The sequence below is a fragment of the Protopterus annectens genome, chromosome 5.part0 (assembly GCF_019279795.1).
Source record: "Protopterus annectens isolate FY-2018-M chromosome 5.part0, PAN1.0, whole genome shotgun sequence".
In the NCBI taxonomy this organism is placed as follows: domain Eukaryota; kingdom Metazoa; phylum Chordata; order Ceratodontiformes; family Protopteridae; genus Protopterus; species Protopterus annectens.
Genome location: NC_056735.1, coordinates 1,342,444,817 through 1,342,465,358, shown reverse-complemented (window position 1 = coordinate 1,342,465,358; position 20,542 = coordinate 1,342,444,817). Strand labels below are relative to the sequence as shown.

The 20,542-nt window shown below is 38.3% G+C and overlaps 1 protein-coding gene across 2 annotated transcripts in view; it reads left to right on the top strand.

The window, feature by feature from the left end:
• GDPD5 (glycerophosphodiester phosphodiesterase domain containing 5) overlaps positions 1 to 20,542 on the top strand; it is a 1,733,766-nt gene that overhangs the window by 1,199,065 nt on the left and 514,159 nt on the right. For both annotated transcript variants that reach the window (XM_044071140.1, XM_044071141.1), the window contains one exon: positions 11,251 to 11,349. In XM_044071140.1, the coding sequence (XP_043927075.1) occupies positions 11,251 to 11,349 (99 nt within the window). The remainder of the gene's footprint in view (positions 1 to 11,250; positions 11,350 to 20,542) is intronic.

Here is a 20,542-nt window from a genome sequence, read left to right as displayed (position 1 = left end):
AGTTCCAGCTGCCACCAGCCACCCTTTATCAGCTCTATAAGGCCTTAACAAAAGGTGTCCAGTCCTACTGTGTAATTTTACTAATGATACAATTGGTCATCTGACCAAGAGCAAGGCTGTTTAGGAGTGACCTGTACAGTGTCGTCAAATAGATATGCAAGTACTCTAAGAGCTTAAATATGTCTCACAAATATGAGCCACAAAGATAGGTTTAAATATATCTAATAATAATAAAAGAACAAGACAATACCCAGTAACTCAAGACAGTGACTTCAGAGTTCAAAATCACAGGAAGTATTTTAAAACAACATTGCAGGACAGTCTCAAATACAGAAAACATCTAAACTAATCTTTACTATATTCCTATCTATATCTAAAAGAGATACTATGCCCCAAGTCTGTCTTACAAGCAAGTGCAGATGTGATGATGATGGATGTTTGCAGGTCAAATACAAATTGCCCAGTCTCTCAGAGTTGTTAAATTAATATCAAACATTACTCTTGGGTTAGCATAGATGACATCATTTTTGTCACCTGACTTCAGTTCCCAGGCTAAACCAGAAACTAATAGAATTTTAACATCCCTGTGTGAAAAATGCATATCTCTCAACAACTGGAAAGGCCACAGAAATACCTCACTAAAAGAATCACAGGCCTAAAGCAGATGCCCTATGCTGACCACCTTAAAAAAACTCCAGCTATACTCTGTCGCATATCGTCTACTCAGAGGCGATCTCTGCTTAACATACAAGGCCATGTCAAACCCAGAGCTGTTGGACATGCTACACTTAAAGAAAACCCAATCCCTCAGAGCCACACACTCCAGGGATCTAAACCTTGTCATCACAATAAACAAAACATGCTGGAGGGCTAGGTTCCTGACCCAGAGACTCCCCAGACTCTGGAATAGATTGCCCATACATCTCAAGCAGAGTGCCTCTTTGTCCCTCTTCAAAAGGAACCTTGACGATTGGATGGGAGAAAGGAAATTCACCCCTGAGATCATGTCAGTCACCCTGCTAGACAGGGGTCCAGGGAAGTAAATAGTGTGGGAAGAAATAGCCAGGGAATTGTTATGACTAGGCTTGTATAGGCCCTAGGGCTGATAGCCTAGTACCAACCTATGAACCTATAATCTCACATTTGCTCAGAACTTGTAGCTGCTAGGAAGTCATAAACCAATAAAACACTTTCCATTTTAAATCTAGTAATTACTTTTCTTTCCAGACGATAGAAATACTTCTAGCTCTAGACATTGTGTCTGCTTCTACATCAAAACTAACTTTTATAGCACAATCGTAAAGCACTTAATTTCAACTTATTTTCTTGAAGTTTTGTAAGTTAATATTCTATGTTCCGGCAGGGTATGCTGTGGTTACATTCTTGAAGCACAGTACATAACATACAGTTCTGTATAAATGATATCAATATTCACAAATGACATAGAATTATTTACAAAATTCCAGCATGCTGGGCTGGCAGCATTTTAGCTGGTTACACAGGGAGTAAACAAAATATTGTGCTCTGATTGCCTTAAAGTCCTGTGTCTTTACTCTGTATCATATAGGGTTCTGAGAGGTGATCTTTGCCTGGGATGCAAGTCATCCTAGGACCCAGTATTGATGAACCTTTTGCACATCTGCAAAACAAGCAACATCAGAACTACTAGATTAAAAGACCTAAATTTTACTTGCAACATAAACAGGACATTCTGGAGAGACCGGTATATTTCTCAGAGAATTGCCATTTCCTGGAACAGACTCCCCATCCATGTGAATCAGAGTTTTTCCCCTATCCCTAGTTAATTAAAAATTGGACCACTGGATGGGTAATCGGAAGTTAACCCAGGTCTGTTGCCTGTATCTCTGATGGACAGACATGTTCAGTAAATCGCCCCATATATAAATCAGGTCTATATTAAATTATCGAACGGAACAAGTGTCGAACGGCCAGATTATCAAAAGTGCCGTTCATCGGATTCTGGTTTGTGGGATTGGGGTGCAGTGAAGATCGGGAATTTTGCCTTTTCCTCACTGTAGTGCGATCTCGGAGTTGGTATATATAATTAGCAGGGGGCATTTGTGGGTGGGTGCAGCCCCCCACAAAACCAAGTAATGTGAACTGCACTTTTGATATTTCGGCCATTCGACATTCGTTCCGTTCGATAATTTAATATAGACCCTATAAATCAGTAGGTCACATTTGTGTTGCATGGCTAGGCTTATAGCGGCCCTAGTGGTTGTTGGTATAGTACACATATATGAATTTATGAAAATGAGCCATAAAAAGAGCCCAGAGAGTGCCAGTACAAAGAAGAGAGACTGTGAGAGCACCAGTGTTTCAGCACAAGTTCAGTAATTTAAAAAACTTCCATGATTGACCCAGCAAATTTATTGCTGTTTGATAACCAAGTAAATGGAATGGTCCGAAGGCCTGTTTATGCCATGACCCTGGCACATATGTGCAGAAACCAAAACTGAAAGTACTATAGAGAAAATCAATATACATATTATTATACAACAAATAGAACAGTAAAAGTTGCACTAGGAGTGTACAATATTTATTTAACCCTGGTTGTTAATCGACAGCACAAATGATTGATCTCAAAATCATAGTTGTCAACTTGTAGACTGCAAAAAAACATTGTTCCCCACACCCTCTGTTAATTATATATTCCAACTGTGAGCATGCACTACAGTGGGAAAAAGCCATATTCCCTGATCTTCGCTGTACTGTGACCTAACAAGCCATCAGTTTTCAAACAGCTGATTTTCAGTCTACTTCACAGGCTCCCTATATAGATAGATAAATCACTTACAAATGGCCTGTGCCTGACCTACAAAGCACCCTCCAATCCAGCCTTAATGGATGTGTTGCACATTTGTTAAACAAATAGAATCAAGAACAACAAACCAGGGACCTAAACCATGCATCCAACATATATTGGATATGCTGGAAGGGACAGGTATGTGTCTCAGAGGCTCCCTGTTCTCGAGATCAGGCTACCCATCCATGTGAAGCAGAGTTTATCCCTGCAATTATCCAAACAAAACTAGGATGAGTAACTGTAAATATACCCCTGGTCTGGCTCCTATATCTGTATTATGGAGAGAGAACGATGTAAATGCTCAACCACCCATGCTTAAGTATATATACCCCCACAAAACCCTGGGGAACCAATACCTATCAAATTTTATTTGGAAGCATGGCTAGGCTTAAGATAGCCTAGTATTCTACTATGAAGTGTCATGCAAGATAACTGTTCATGCCCTACTTTTAAACCTCCATGTGATGTCCTTCCTCTGGGCCAGTTATCAAGCAGCCTTAATCCTCACTACTGACACTGGTGGGGAATGGTCACTCTGAGAAAAATAGATGCACTCTGTATTTTCAGATGCAGCTCTCTACACCAAGTACAATTTCTGTCAAGAGCGCAAAGGGAATACGCACTGCCATCCTGGGGCTGGGCTTTCTCTCCAGACTCCGAATAAGACTCCTCACTGACCACTGTAGAGCTGAGTTCTTCACCAGATGTTCCATGCCAAGTTCTCCACCACCCTCTCTCTGAAATCAGCGCAGTGTCCCTGCTCAAAGTAGTTGTTACACACACTCTGAGATTTGATTTTCTCTCACATTCACACATATACACCCACCTGGGTAAGGCTGGCACAACTTACCTGCTCTGCCACCTCCACCCAGACTATAAGGTAGATTTACTGGCACTTGAACACCCAAAGCCAGATACTTTAAGGCTGCTACCAGGGTACCCAATTACTCTTAGTGGTAGTGTTTAACGAAGCAGCAAGACTTTCAGGAACATGGAGCTATAGTGCCACTAAATAAATGCAAGTACTCTCAAAGGTTAAATATTTTTAAAAGACCAGCCACAATGACAAGTTTAGATATATTTAATAATAAAAAATGAAAATGCTGACTATTTACAGTAAACACCAGAATTTCAATCACAGGAAATATAAAAACAGCACAGATGGAAAGGGTCAGACAGATATAGAAACAAAAACAACATTTAGCTAATCTCACTATATTTTTCTAACTGACTGAAGAATTACTGTTCCCTGGTTACTTACTAAAGCAAGGCAAGATGAAGTGGATGAGTGTCTTGTCAGGTCCAAAAGCAAGGCACTCCTCACATCTCTGACTAGTATTCAAATACAGTTTCAGTGCTGGATATGGAATGACATCACATCTGGTCCCACATTACCTTTTCACTAGAAACTGAGCCAGTATCTGGCACTGATGTGTCATTATACACACACACAACTGTAGCTAAGGTTTATTACAGCATCTGGAAAATGTAAAAAAAAAAAAATTCCAACATTTCCACCCTTCCTGCAGAAACTAATAAGCCACTCTCTGGCACCCCAGGGTATGAATTAGTTCACCACTAAGGACATTAAAGCAGGATCTCAGTTCAGGCTTTTCACAGACATTGTGTCTTTGGTTGCATTCAGTCCTGTGAGATAAAATCTTTATGGCCTAAACCAAGTCATTTAATTTCAGGATGTTTTTCTTAAGGTTAGCTGGAATGAACTTAACTCCTTCCTTTTCATTATCCTCTGTTAAAATATGCACATTTTGTCAGGTAAAACAATACAGATGACATACATGTATATTTCTTTTATGTCCAGCAGGATCCACTGTTGATAAATTTTCTTTTAACACAAGCAAGTTTACAAATACAGTTTTTAACACAAGCATCTGAACAAATCAGTTTGATATTCAAATGACATATAATTGTTTGCAAAACTCCAGTTAGCTGTGTTTGCATAGGTTACACATGTACAGCCCTACTCTCCCTGGCACAGCTAGCACCATCTCACATCATCACACTCCACTGAACAAGTGGTAGATAAGGAAAAGAAAAAAAGCAGAGTGAACTTGGTATATCATCCCTATTTTTTAAAGCATTTGCAGTCAGAGCTCTTAGGATGTTCATTGAGTGTGATTTAAATTCAGTTATGGTTTCTTTGTTCTTTAATTTGGGGGAGGTTGTTCCACAATGCTGGTCCAAATCTAGAAAGTGCGTTTTCTCCTGAAAAGGTTTTAAAAGGTGTTCTTTGAAGGGAGATGCTGTCTTTTTGGGAAAGATGAAGGGAGTATGTTGGTTCACAAACAGGGAGTAGTCTTTTCAGGGGTGGGCAGTATCCCTGTTTTAATATTTTGAACAACAAGGTGCTCATTAAGAAATTGGCTCCATCAGTTGTATGTAAGCATTGTATCTTCTATAGAAGACGGTGGTGACCTTGAAAATCTGTTAGGAGAGCAAATCTACATATTTTGATTTCTACAGCTTGCAGTTGTCAGGTGTTGTAGGAAGAGTGGCAGGTTAAAAATGCTATGCCATATTCCAGTTTAGGGAAGAAAATGTTTTTGGCCATAGCAATTCTAGCCTGAGCTTTGCACCTCCCCCAGCACAAGTAACTTGCAAACATTTTACTTTTTTTTTTTTTTTTAAAGCATTTTAATACCACCAATTTCCTGTCAGTATTACAAACCTGTAACTGGACACCCCTAAAGCTACTTCCCCTAGATGAAGCAGTTAATTTCTTTAACACTACTTTTTTAGATATCCTGAATACATGCACTTCCTAGACACATTAGAATCAAATCAAAGGCTGCTCCTTGGCTAACAAAAGAAAATAGGTACTTACTATTAACTAGAGGCAAAGCCTGGTACCACTGGCTTGCCACCAGGTCCCAAGCATCAAAACATTCATACTTAGAGCTCCGTAATAAAGCAAAAAAAAAAAAAAAATCAGATAAACAAGATAAAATTAATATACAAGTGAAATACCAGAATAACCCCCAAAAGTTCTGGGCAGTCATTAACAATATTCTCCTCCCAGGTAAATCCACCACACCATCACCATCAACCAATAACACCACTGAAACAATTGCTACCCAATTCAACAAATATTTCACTGAATCCATAGCTAACTTATCTAATCTTCTAAACTCCCCCCACTTCCACAGAGTCACTCAAGACCAACCTTAACAATTCCTCCTTTTCATTCAAACCAGTCTCCCTAAACAACATAAAAATTGCTTAAACTAAAACCACAACCCTAGCCACAGACCAACTTCCTGCAGAACATCTTCAAATTGCTGCCGATATAATCACCTTCCCTGTATCCATCCTTGTCAATAGATCAATATCAGAAAGTAAAGTCCCTGCAATTTGTAAAGTCTCCCACATAATACCCCTACATAAAGGCAGTAACTCCACAGAACTGACTAATTATTGACCAATAGCCATATTATCTCCCTTATCTAAAATCTTAGAAAGGTGCGTACATAAACATGTCATGGATCACCTATACACGCACAAACTTTTAAGAAACACCCAGCACAGATTTCACCCATCTCATAGCACCACTACTGTATTAATGTCCTTTACCAATGTAGTCAGCCACGACAGAAGCAATGGCATATTTGTATCTTCTATCTTTCTTGACCTTTCTAAGGCCTTTGACTTGGTCTCACACATTAAATTCACTAAGGGCTTGAATAAGTTTACTATCAGCCCACCCTCCATCTGCTGTTTCCAAAGCTATTTATCAGATTGCCAACAGGCTGTCCTATGGCGGAACAACCTCTCCTCTCTTCTCCCAGTTACCATAGGAGTTCCCCGAGGCTCCATTCTAGGACCCCTACTCTTTAGACTTTTTACTAACAATCTACATACTTCTGCTCTTCACGCTTCTGTTATCCAATATGATGATGATTCTACCTTAAGCTGTTCTTCCTCCTCCCCACAGGAACTCCAGTCAGTTACACAAGATTTTTTTCTCTTGGTTGAGACATAGCTCAGAAACTCAAAACTAATTGTCAGCCGTAACAAAACAAAACTGTTTTGCCCAACAAGATCTACCACTACAAGCCCCTCCTTCAGTATTATGTCCATGAACAAAACCGTCATTTCTCCAGTAACCCACACTAAACTTTTAGGTGTCAAATTTGATTGTAATATGAAATTTGACTTCCATATGTCCCAGACCATAAAGAAAGTGCATAAAAAATAGGTGTTCTCTATAGAAACAAACATTCCCTTACTAAACAGGCTAAATCTGCCATTGCATTGCACCCATCTCATATCTACACTCCTGTATGCCTCCCCCATACTCACAAACTTGAGAAAGACTGATTTAGCCAAACTCGATTCTTGCTACAATAAGATAGCCAGGTTTGCCACAGACTCCCCTATCAGGTCATATCACCGTTTAGCTCTTAACTTATTTGGCTTGAGCTTCTCCATTTCCTTCTCTATAACCATCTGATCTTTGCCCATAAAATGCTGCACCAACTTGATAAAATCCCCACCCTCCAAAATTTAATAATTCCATACTCAAAAAGTTGCTATGATCAAGTAATACATTATTACTGCAGATAACAAAAGCCAACAACACATCTGGTGACTCCCTCTCTTCTAACTTCATATCCAAAAAATTGAATACTCTGCCCCATAACATAGTATCCCAGTCTTCCTTAACAGTGTTTAAACAAATGCTGAAAACACATCTGGCAGATACTTCGCCGTGTTCCTGCACCAACCCTGGCTAGACCACCCTCTATCTAACCTACCTGCATTAACTTAACTATCAAACTTCTAACCTCAGTATTCCGAACACCTACTGGGCTAATTACTTTAGTGTATAATGTTTCTCAGACCAAAGCTTATTATTCAAACTACAAAAGGATTTTTATTATATCCTTTACAGCTGTGTCTATGTATTTTGCTGATACCTAAATCTGCACCATGGGATTTTCCCTGACAACTAAAAATATAACCCCTAAACTGCCTCTGTTGTTAGACATTCTTTACTCACTGTACTGTATATTTTATATTGGCATGTTTCTTATATTTTCCAAAATGTAATTGAATTGTACTGTATTTTGTACTTAGTATCACTGTATTGTACATTGTATTCTCATAACTGAAACATAAATTGTAATTGCATCTAATTTTGTATCTTGTATGAGGAGCTTTTCTCCTCAGGCCTCCGCTGAAAAAGGACCTGTGTCCAGTCAGACTTTCCCATTTACCAAATGGAAAACAAGTAAAATAATTTTTTCTTAGTAAACAAAAAAAGTGTTACTGTCCAAACAGGAAAGAGCTTTTTAGCAAGTTAGCCAATAGACAACGTTTCAATGTGGGCTGGGGAGGGAGGACTCAAATACAAATAACTTTACAAATGTATCCCCCCCCACTCTCCCTAACCCCTAACCACATACCACATTGTACATAGTGTATGCTTGCCAGTTTATTTGTACCATAGTCTATTGCTATGGTATATGTGAGTAGAAAGCTTAAATGTAGGAGCTAGGGAATGAAAGAAATCTATGAAGGGTAGGATTGTCAGAATGGGTTACCCCCAGATGCTACCCATTGGAGATGCTGTTTTGATTATATTTGGAACTCTGGCAATATATTATTTACCATTTTAGAGACCAATGGAGAAGGTGCATATACTGTTCCAGATGGCTTCTCTTCTGAAGTTTCCTAATTGATGAAGGCCATCAAACTGATACAAGCTTTACTGGAGTAGTCATTGTTCCTTTGGTTATCCCTTAAAAGGATTATCAGTGTACCTATCTGGTACAAATAGTGAGAGTTCTTTTTTCATCTCCCTTCAGCACTTTAAAAGCCATTTTTTTTTGCTCCTTGGCAATGCCCTGAGATTACAGCCTCCCCCCCCCCCCCAGTGCCCCAGAAGTTGATTGGACCATGACTCTGTACAGGCACCCAAAGGGAAATTCCATTTTTATTTTCTTAACACTGTATACAGCTCTTCTGTTACACAGTGAATCCAAAGCCATACAGATATTTTGAGGAAGGCTTGCTGTTTAGCTACTCTCTGACCTTATATTTCTCAGCTGTCTGTGCCATATATTGCTCTATTTGTTGTGGATCAGGGCTTAGATGATTTGTCTTGTTTTTCTAATTTTGTGAAATGGGAGTGCCTGAAATGTTTGAGCATGGCCACAAGTTGTTTTTCACACTGTATGTTTTTTTGATAATTTTGATGTAGTGGCTAACTTTGGATATGTGTGTGAACAGGGCTTTTTATATTTTAAAAGGATCTTCAGTAGGATACTTTGGACAATGATTTTTTTAAGTGAAGTGCTGTCTCTTGGGTCTCCTGTTTGAAATATTGTACATTCATAGAAGAAGGGTAACATTCCTTCCATAGAGATGAGCATGTATGTCCCCATCTGCTTTATTAAGCCATCCTTTGCCTCCTATAAGAGCAGAGACATCCACATGTCGGAAAGAAACACTGAAAACCAGGCATCCACATGTCAGAAACAATGAAAACTAGGCTATGGTTTCCTCATTCCAACTGTGATCTTTTCAATAAAGTCTCCCAGGGGGACTGTGGTTCAGCTGATTTCACAACAATCCTATTTCCCAAAATCATTCTATGTAGTTTGGTCTCATTCTCCAACTCATTTGAGAAACTTTATTCCATAATCAGGTTCTGGATATTTCTGAAAATGGTCATGTCTTAGAACATTAGTCTAACACCAGATTGTCCCCTATAGGGTTAGTTGGTACAATCCTCAGCCTCTTTTGGTCAGATATGAGATTATACATTGGTCCATCACAGGATCAGGATGCAGATGGTTATTTTCACTTGTAGACTCAAGGATGTCAGAGTTTGGGAATTTGGCTTATTTTTATTGTGGCAATTTTATTCTTCTTGTCAGTTAAATAAACACATGTTAATTTTGCGGATGTTCATCTCCCTGCTTCTGGAGGAATTTCTGAGGGCTTTTGGATGGTCTTGGTAGACATGAAGTCTACCTACAAGCACACTTGGGTGTAGAGGTCTTAGCCTCATAGTAGGTTTATGAAGTTCTCACATGGCAGCTGAGAGCTGCTGTGTCCTTTCTTAAACATTGCAGATTGTGGTACTGTGTCCAGCTGAATTTGCATAAATGTAAATATGTTTGCATGGGTACATGTGTGACGCATGTAATTGTGTTTAATTCACAAGTATATTGTTGTAGTGCTTTGCGTTTCCTTTATTATTTTTTATTCTTCACTGCTAAGTATGGCTGTCAGTCTGCAACTCATTCACTCCAATGGAGCTCAGGAAGTTTGCACTCTAACTTCCAATGGGTGGAACCTAAGCCTTTTGATAGAGTCAAATTATGTCCTCACATTTCAAACAAATGTTCATATCTCTGGAACCGTATGGGTTATGAAAGAAGTATAAATGGCAAACTCTTCAGCACAAACTATTTTTACAGTGGTAGTATTCTTTAGGTTGTAAATCTTAAACCAAATTTTATAAGTCACAGTAAACACAGTAATTATTACATTTGTAATATTTTGTAAACAACTTATAATATCTTAGCAACCACTCAAGTTACCTACATGCTGTCAGCAGCATTGTATTCATCTAGCTGAGAGCTTTCATATGAGGCTAAGGAGTTCTGTCTTTGTTACTTGGTTGTTGAGCTATTTAGAAAAATGTGAAAGTTATATTTATGTAAATTAATATCATAAAAACAACACTTGATATTGATTTACCTCCACAAGACAGAGGTCAAATATTAATGCAGTTGAATTTGCCATTGTGTAAGCTTTAAGATGAAATCTTTTAAAACATTGTACATAGCATGGTTTTCGAATTATAGATGCAAATATGAACAAGCAAAATTTGACACCTTGAGGCGTCAGTAGGAGTTAACTGCAAATGCACCAGGAGGCGTCACTGGGATGTAATGAGTTGTTTATTTTAACAGATTCCATCAACACCTACATCTTTGAGTTTTAGTGTTTTGTTTCCAGAATGTGGAATATTAACTCATGAAATATGGAACAATTACAACTAGGGCCCTAAGAAGATGGTTAAAGTGTGCTACTTATAAAATGTTTTGATGAGTTAATATGATTCAGTATTATTCACCTGGCTGTTAGTTAAAAAATAATGCTGAATGTGTGACAGACCCTCAGTGTAGAACAGAGAGGAACATGGACAGACCCTCAGTGTAGAACAGAGAGGAACATGGACTTTAAAACTCAAAATGAAGAACACTCCTCGCAGTCGGGTACACTTAAGAGGTATGCTTGTATGAATGTATTTATGTGGGCATTTATTTAATGTTTGGTGTTGATAGCATTTTATTTGTTGAACAGGGATAATCATTAAAACAGAAGTAATATTTTATCTTAGTTGAGAGCACTTCTGATTTGGTCATTCTTTTTCTTTTCATTTGCAGATTGGAGTAACAGCGACTTTAGTAGCTACTGTAGTAGCCATAATTTCTATTGATCAACTGTGGAAGGAAGAATGGAATATTCTTTTCATTTCATTCCAAGTAAGTAAATAGCTGACAGATTGTGAACTTCTGTTGGTCATATTTTATGACATAATTAAAGCTGTAGTCATTTACTCTAGCCTGTCACCTATGAAGCAGAAACTATTGTTCATCCTATATGGTTTCAACTGTATCTGCTAAATTGTTAGTTCTGATGAACTTCGTGTAGATATTGATAAGCCCCCTAGGTCAGGGATGTGGGGCTTTGTATCTCACACATATAGTATAAAAAGATGCAACAAAGATCACCAGTTCATAAAATCAGTCTCAAATGTCAAGTACCTGTTTTGTTAAAGTCCCAAGCAAAAAAGCATGCAGACCCTCTTTCAGGTTCTAGTTCATTCTTTGGTGCTATCCTCCTCTGGACTGTTTGCAAGCTGATGTCCAGGCTGCTGCTTGGTATTGTGGAATACTTTTTCTTTTGTTGTAGATACTCCTCAGAACTGCTTGTTTTAGACTTAAACTCCCTGTGCATTGAGAGTCCAACTTTTCAGTTGAGTCATAACCATTCTTTTTATGCATCATTTTAATATTGAATAGAGTAATTGGCTTCTTAATTGCAGTTTCTATGGAAACCCTATCTAGCTAAAATACCAAAGAAAATCTGCCTTGATGATGCATCACTATTTAAAATATATACGTTATATTTGCATAATTCTGTTTTTGTAGCAGTATTTCAATATTTCTCTTCAGATCTGCATCATTTTAATACATCTTTTGACAAGAACCACCACACACATTGTTACTTTATTGCCCACCCCCCAGCATGAAACCCTCAGTTTGAGGCCCTACAAATGACCTCTGAGCCTTGGACAAGGCCCCCTATGTTGTGGTGGGTCAATCCTGGCCAATGTTTTACAGTGAACTTAAATGGCTCGGAGACAGTGCCCACCTGCAAAGTTTAGAATTTCCATCTTGTTGCTTGCATAGCTGCATTGGGGGGGACTCTGGTCTCTGCTATTCATAGTTTGTGGCTTAAAAACACGTAAGGTGGTGTTCCGCCTAAAGTCCTGTGAAGAATCCCTTAACCTAAGGCCTACCCCTAATCCAGCAGTATAAACTCTGAAAGGTTTCTGGAAATCTGTGGATGATAAAAATGGTTTTGAGCATCAAACTTCAACATTTTAAAAACATTGTGTTTTTTTTATTTTAAGTGGCAAATTCCACAATGTCAGGTTTGATAAGAGTATACTGTAGATGCAAAATGTGATACAAAGTTCTGATAGTCCCCACCTAATCCCACGATTGCCCTCACTTGCTTGTTCATGCCTGGGATTGCCCAGTCTATCTCAGCTTCTTTTTGTTTTTTTTTCCCTTCTGGGGCTTGGCAGTTCCTCTTCCTAGTAAATATTCTAAAAAATTTACCCTTCTCATTCCTAACTTGCTCTTCAAGGGCATTGACTATCAACATGTTTTTTTTTTTGGAAAGTCTAAGACAGTGTGTACCTTGGGTAGATGGGAGTCAGATCCTCAAAATGTATTATGACGTCATACATACGTAAGTAGGAGCATGATATTCATGGAGCCTTAAGGCTCTATTCATTCATCTTTGAAAGCCCATGAGGTACCATTTTGCTGTAGACAAAGGAGAATGTGCTTGAATAAGCTTTCTGAGATTGAAGAGTTTGTCTTTTCCCAGGCTTTGTCTGTCAGAGGGAGTTGTCAGTCTAATATGATCAAAAATGTTGCCTTACTCAACCTTTGTATTAGCTTGCCTATCTTAGGTATTGAGTAGGTGTCATATTTTGAAATGCTGTTCATCTTTCTAAAATAATTGTAGAGGCTGATTATTCTGTCAGGCTTTGGTACGAACACTGAGAGATGGTTTCACTCACTTTTTGACTCCTGTATCACCCCATCTTAAGCAAGTTTTGTACTTCTTTTGTACAGCCTTTTTCTGTGACTGATATTCTGTAAGGTTTTAAATTTAACCTTTTCTTTCAGAGTGGTCTCCTGGAATGGGTATGTCTGGCCTTGAATGTAGGAGAGCAGGTTATGAGATGGACCTTCTGGACTTCTGTTCTAATGGGTTTGGGAGCCCTGAAGAATACCAAAACTGTCACTCGTCTCCCTCCAGTATAGATGACAAGCAAGCGGGGTATTTCCTTTAGATGCTTTAATACATGGAAACACATCAGGATGGATAGCAGCATCATAAAATAGAAATGAACTGGTTAACAGGCAGACCTTGTATACATACATGCTTACATCTCAACAGCTTACTACAAAATGGCAACCAGACTTGCACATGCTCAATATTTATAAACTTATGCAAACCCTTGGATAGCTTCTTAAAGATGCATGCACACATTGCTCTACATCCTCCCTCTTAAAAGATTGTCCTTGGTAAAAACATTAGAGTTAGACATGCATTATTATAGACATTAGACACGAACACAGTGTTCATGTTCAAGTTGCCGTGTATCCGTTACATGGTCTGGAGATATGACCTGATCTCATAACATAACAATCTGAACTGAATTTAGCATCAGGGACAGTCTTCAGTGAACATCTCATATTAGGAACTTCTGGATTTGTCCTCTAGAATTTGAACACTGGACAACTCACTCTGAGAAAGCCTTTCTCACATGCTGTGTTCTGTGATATAGGCTCAGACACTGGTGTCAAATGTTTCCAATTGTGATTCCGCAATGTACGATCCTGGCTCTGCGCAAATACTCTTCACAACATCAGTCCGATCATGACCTTTGGACATAAAAAGAATGGTTATGACTCAACTGAAAAGTTGGGCTCTCAATGCATAGAAAGTTTGCATCCTTACCACTTCTCTTTCTCGTAATGGATTGAGCAGTTTGCGGGTCTTATTGTAGTAGGACTTCTGGGTTAAATGCTTCTCCAAGAGATTAGTTTTCACTGACCTGTTCTTGATACATGAAACCAACAATTGACTACTGATTGATAATGTGGTTCTGGTTTGTCTTGACAGAAGTTTCTGAGCAGGTGAACCAAGATATTTATCACGAGGAATGTTTCTGAGATTCAAGAGAGCCAGGAAAACATCACTATTGTCTCGTTTTGCCATCTCTAGTAACTGTTTTGCACTTTAAACTGCACATTCTGCCAAACTATTTGACTGTGGGTACCCTGGGCTACTCGGGACATGAGCAAAGTCCCACTCTTTGGCAAATCCTTTGAACTGTTGGCTTATAAACTGTGTGCCATTGTCAGAAATAACTTTGTGCCGACTGCCGTGGACTGCAAAATGACTCTTCATCTTAGTAATGACAGTACTGGATGGTAGATTAGGACGTAGGTCAGTCTCGAACCAATTGGAGTAAGAGTCTACTAACACCAAATAATGTTAACTATTCCACTTTAAAATGTCGGTGACTGCTGTTGACCAAGGTAGTTCAGGAGTCTGATTTACATGAAGTGATTCATTCTGTTGATGTGGCTTTGTACTGTTACATACAAAACAAGATAATAGTGCTGTTTCAGTGTCTTGTGACATCGAAGGCCAAAATACTAGACCTCTCGCCCTTCTTTTGGTAGAGTCAGTTCCTGGGGGACCACGATACAAGATAGTAACATACTCTTTTTGCAAGGACTTTGGAGCAATTGCTTTTTGACCATTCCTAATGATACCATTGTCAGACAAAGTCTCATCTCTGTATGGAAAATAAGTTTGCACTTCTTGAAGTAAACTTGATTGCTTTGACTGCCATCCTTGATTAAGTGGTTGAGCCTTTTCAAAACTGGATTTGTGGCTGTTTGATTTCTCAGCTTATCAAGACGTGTGGAAGAAAAATTTCTCACTTCCATGACTTCAAAATCAAGGTTCTCTTTCTCATGCTGTTCTGTGGTGTTTCTGGGCAATCTGGACAATGTAGCAGCAAGATAAAAAAATTTTGCCTTTCTTGTATACAAGAGGGAAATTATACTTTTACAATCTCAGCATCATGTGTTGCAGTCTGGCTGGAGCTGAATGCATAGGCTTTCTCAAGATAGTGACTAAAGGTTGGTGGTCCGTTTCAATCTGGATATGTCTACCGGAAACATAATCATGGAACTTCAAACATGCAAACACAATTGCCAAAAGGTGTTTCTCCAGCTGAACCTACTGCATTTCAGTTTGGGTAAGAGTTCTCGATGCATAAGCAACAGGTTAATCCTCTTGTAGAATGACTGCATGAAGACCACATTTTGAAGCATCACATGAAAGAGTAACGAGTTTGTGAACATCATAATATCTGAGAGTTGGTGGACTATCAGTTCTCTTTTTCAGGATATCAAATGCTGCTGCTCTAACCAAGGACCAGGATAAATCTTTATGTGCCCACTCTCTAAGTGGTGTTGATAGTTGGCTGAAGTCTGGAATGAACTTGCCTAGATAGTTAACCATGCCAAGAAAAAGTTGCAGGGCTTGAACATTGTCTGGAGCTGGCATCTCAAGAATGGCTGTTTGCTTAGAAGGATCTGGTTGTAGGCCTGTACTAGTAAATAAATGGCCAGCATCAGTGACCTCTTGTAGCCCGAATTTGCATTTCTGTGGTTGTCATGCTCAGCTTCACCATTACCTCCTACTAGTATGTCTACTATAATAGCACACACATAGATACCCAGAAAAAAATTGCTCCATTGCACGCTGAAAGACTTCACTTGCAGAATTTATCCCAAACTGACATTCTCAAAATTCTGTACCTGCCAAACGGAGTACTGAGCGTAGTGAACAATGATGATTTCTTGTCGAGCTGAATTTGCCAAAATGAACTCTCTGCATCTAAGACAGAAAAAACAGTGGCATTTGGCATAAGTTCTGCAACTTCTTCAACTGTGCACATTGGATAATGAGCTCTTTTTAGTGTTTTGTTCAAATCTCGTGGATCAGTACATATTCTGTTGTCATTTCAGCTTTTCTTATGACCTACCACCGTGGAAGATTACTGTTCAGTTAGAGTAGCAGAACCAACTGGACAAATTGCACCTTGTCACACCATTTTGTCTAACTCTGCTTTGACTCTCTGTCTTGCATGGCTATTGGAACTTTTTGAGCTGGCCTAATAACTGGACTACCATCTGGATCTAACTTCATGGAGTACACAACTGGAAGCTTCCCTATTTTGTCTTCAAAAAGATCAGCATAGGTAGAAAAAATATATTGGGTGAAATTAGAGTAGTGGTCTTTCAAGCTAACATGATGGACTTCCTTGTTAAATGAAAGTAGTCCCATTTTCAAACTGTTTCTGAACCCTAATAATGACTGGACGTGCCTCTTGACCACATAAAATAAATCATAGCTTCTCCCAACAGAGTAACATGAAAGCACTACTGAGCCTTCAGTCTGAATTTCTTCACCTCCATAAGCAACAAACTTCACACACCTTGCCAAATCAAGCCTTTACTATGGCACACTATGACAACATTGCACTTGGAACCTGTCAACTTTGAGCTCTATGGGTTTGCCATTCATCCAAATAGTATAAAATACTTTATTCTTTGTCCTTAGATCTACTCTATTGACTGTTTCATAAATCAGTGACATACCATCAATGTAAAGAGTAGGGTTGCAGCTTTCTAAGTGATCAATTTGCTTCTTAAAATGTTCCCTTTTAATAAAAGAATGTTGGCCTTTTGATTTACAAAATCTTTTGAAATTATTCCACTTATTGCCTTTGTGGCATTGCTGACCAAAAGCTAAACATTTCTTCCTTTTAGATTCATGATTTCCACCACAATTACGACAGTTAGCAGTGAAACTGGGTTGGGCCCAAGCTTTGAGTTTGCTGACTCACTCTTATGCTTCACCGAGACTGTGCGAACTCTGGAATTTGCTGGAAAGCTCTGGAGTTTACCACTGACTGCTGCAGTGGCTACAGTTGTTGCCATGTGCTTGGGCTTGTTTCTTTTAATCAAGTGCTACATAGTATCAACATGATCTCTGTCACTGCGCCTTCTAGAGCTATTCTCATTTGTAAGCATATTTGTGTGTTTTTCTGTGAGCTCGTATATCTGAAAAATCTCAGTGGCCTTACTCAAAGTTAAATCACTATCACAAAGTAAAATCTTTCGTACAGCATCATCTTTAATACCACACACATCTGTTCTTTATGAACTCATCCCTTAAATTACCAAATGTGCACATTATAGTTTTGTTTCTCAAGTCAGTTATATGTGCTGCAAAGGTTTCACCAGGCTTTTGATCCCTTGTGTAAAATTAGTGCCTTTCCATTGTAACATTTTCACAGCTGTCCATAAGGCACATAAAAACAGAAGGAATGCTGCTGCCAACAGCTGCCTAATTTCAGTTTGAAAATGTGAATGTATTGTACATTTTAGGTTCTGCATCTTCCTCTATTTAATTTGCCCCAGGTAAAATATGCACCTGCGAATAAGGGTGCTAGATAATGCAGAGCAGAATGCAATGTAAGCTGCATTTTTAAAAGCTACGATATTAATATCTGGTGTAAATTCAGTGTACAGTTTTCTGACACTCACCAGTAATAGCCAACATTTCCTTATACACAGTCTTGTGAGTTAATGACTTAAGGTTGTATACTAAAGGATCAGAGCTTGCTGTAATCTCTACCATGTATTCTGTAGCCCTGTTTACACTCTGTACTTTTTTGCATGAAATGTATGCTCTTCTAGCCATGTAGAACTATCCATCAGTGTCCAAATGTTGTCCTTGGTGGCAAACACAGCAAAGTTATTCCTCCTGTCAATCAGCTGCTCATGCTGCACACTGAATACATAAGGGGTACAGTTTCCACTTCTGTATTCCAAACACTTGTAAATGACTTGCCCACTCCATCACGGCCCTCACATTTTCTCCTCCTCATTATCTACTCTGGGCTTTTTCCTGATAATGTCCCCACTGCCCCCGTGTTACCTATTAGTAAGAATGCTGCCTGTCCAAGATAGGCATTGTGTTTTAGAGTGCTGAATTCATCCTTAATGTGAGGTCTTCAGTAGGAATGCATGAGTAGGTGTCTTGTCATCTTTAGCAGTTTTCTCCCTTCTAATGTGGTAGATGGTATGGTCCATCTTCTGCATCCTGTTTTTCTCTTCTCCATGCAACTGCAGTAGTTCATTCCTGTGGAAATCCTCCCCCTATGGAATTGAAAGCCCTTTACTAGTATTGTAGGGTGATTCCATTGGGACAGGAAATTTAAATGCAACATACCAAGGGTTCCAAGAGCTCACTCCAGTTTACTTTCATTGTTGGTTGCCATTGTTTGTAGTCTGCAGCACTCTGCTGCTGACATTTTATTGTTGTGGTTTGGACTTTGAGGGATGGGCTGCTTGATGATTCTCTGAACAGTAGTGGAGGGGGAGGGGACATCCATCCTGTAACAACCATGCTATCACTGAATGGGGATTAGCAAGTGAATTCTACAACCTGCTGCTGCAATATTCTGTTTTCAAGTGAGCCATTTTAGTGATCACTTGTGATTTGTCCAGTCATAGCAGAATCTTGTAAAGTACTCACAGTAACTTATTCAGAAGACAGATGTCTGAAATTTACTGTTTGTGTATGGAGAAGTCTCTGTGTATATAGGCTCCAGTAAGAGAGTTTTTTTTTGTACTCATTACTAGAATGTGAACAACTAAGATGGATTAATGGCAGGAAATATGTTTTACCAAAGGATTCTGGAGCCTATAATGTGTGATATTTGCTAGTGTACATATCAGAAACATATACAGTACGTATATCAAAGAAATATTTACATAGTCATAGCTTAAAGTGGAGAAACAATTCCAAAAACAAACATTACAAAACCAACTGTTTACATAGGATGTTTATACTTGAAAATCTTTTGTTTTCTTGAATGTATCTTTGAATAAGATTGTAATTTCTTACAGTCTTCTGTTTCCAGCACTTTACTTTTTGCCAGGCAGTGCTTAACGAAGTAGGTTGTTCTGTTCTGTCCTTGATTGTTTCCAGTTCCAACTGCGAGACTGATAAAACCATGTTCTTGAAGTGTTTAGAATTGGGAGTTGTTACAGCTTTCCAGTTCTATGTAATATTTTCCTTGTAATAATAATGAGAGACCACAAAATTACATATTTGTTGCCTTGGAACACTAGATGGCACAGGTGTATTCAACAAAACTAAAGATTTTGTAAATTGGAAATTAGCAGTGAAAAGTGCCTGTAACAAATCGTTAATACTTTCCCAATATTGTTTAAGTAAATGGCATTCATAGAACATGTGTTGCTAATTGGCTATTGATTGTGATTTACACCTCCAACATCTATTTTCATTATATATTAGGTATAATTTTTGGGGTGTTAAGTATGTTCTGTGTATAAACTGCCATGTGAAAAGTTGCCAATATAGTGATAAAGATGATAGTTTTGGAGATGTAAGAATTAGTTTTTTATCTTTATCATGTGGCATTTTACCATTAATTGTTTCATAGTATTTCCATATATTTTGTTTATTTTGAACTCTTGTTTCTTTAACTGATTCGTACAATACTGATAAAATTCCTTTCCCATTTGTGAGAAATTCCGTTAGAGTTAACTGCTCTATGAACTTAGGAATCTTTTCCCTAACAAACTTCTGCATTATTGCCTGTTAGTTTAAAACTATTTGTCTTAATCCCTGCAGTATTAAATACGTGTTATTTTCATGGTTGAATTCACTAATAATTTGCTCTATCATTAGTACTTTATTAGTGTTTATCAACTGATGCCAGTAAATTAGACCATTCTTTCTAAGTATTTTAACTGCTACTAAGTCCTGACTTATAATATTATTTTGTATATATGCTACTGGGAATATGAAAAAAGACCATGCTTTTATATCTGGATTTTTGTTTACAACGTGCGTAAAAGTCTATAGGGTATTGATAATGTATTTAGAATTTATATTTTTGCGTTTCTCGGTTGCCATATATTCCTTCAATAACCAAAGTAAGCTATTCGGTACTATTTCCATATGTTTATTGTATCACAAGTGGTTTTTAACCAGATTTTTTCATGTACTAGTTTCCATTTGGAAGTATATTCTTTGTTTACCCATAGCATATTCTTTGTTTACCCATAGCGATTTGTTTTTTAAAGCTGATGATTATATATATCCTTTATTCCACCTTCTTCCCATTTGTCAAAATGATGTCTTAGGGCAACTCTAGGATTTTTAGGGTACCATAAGAATTTCATTATTAACCCTTCAAATTCTTTTAAATATAATTTAGGTGGAGGTAGTGAGCAAGCCTGTATAAAA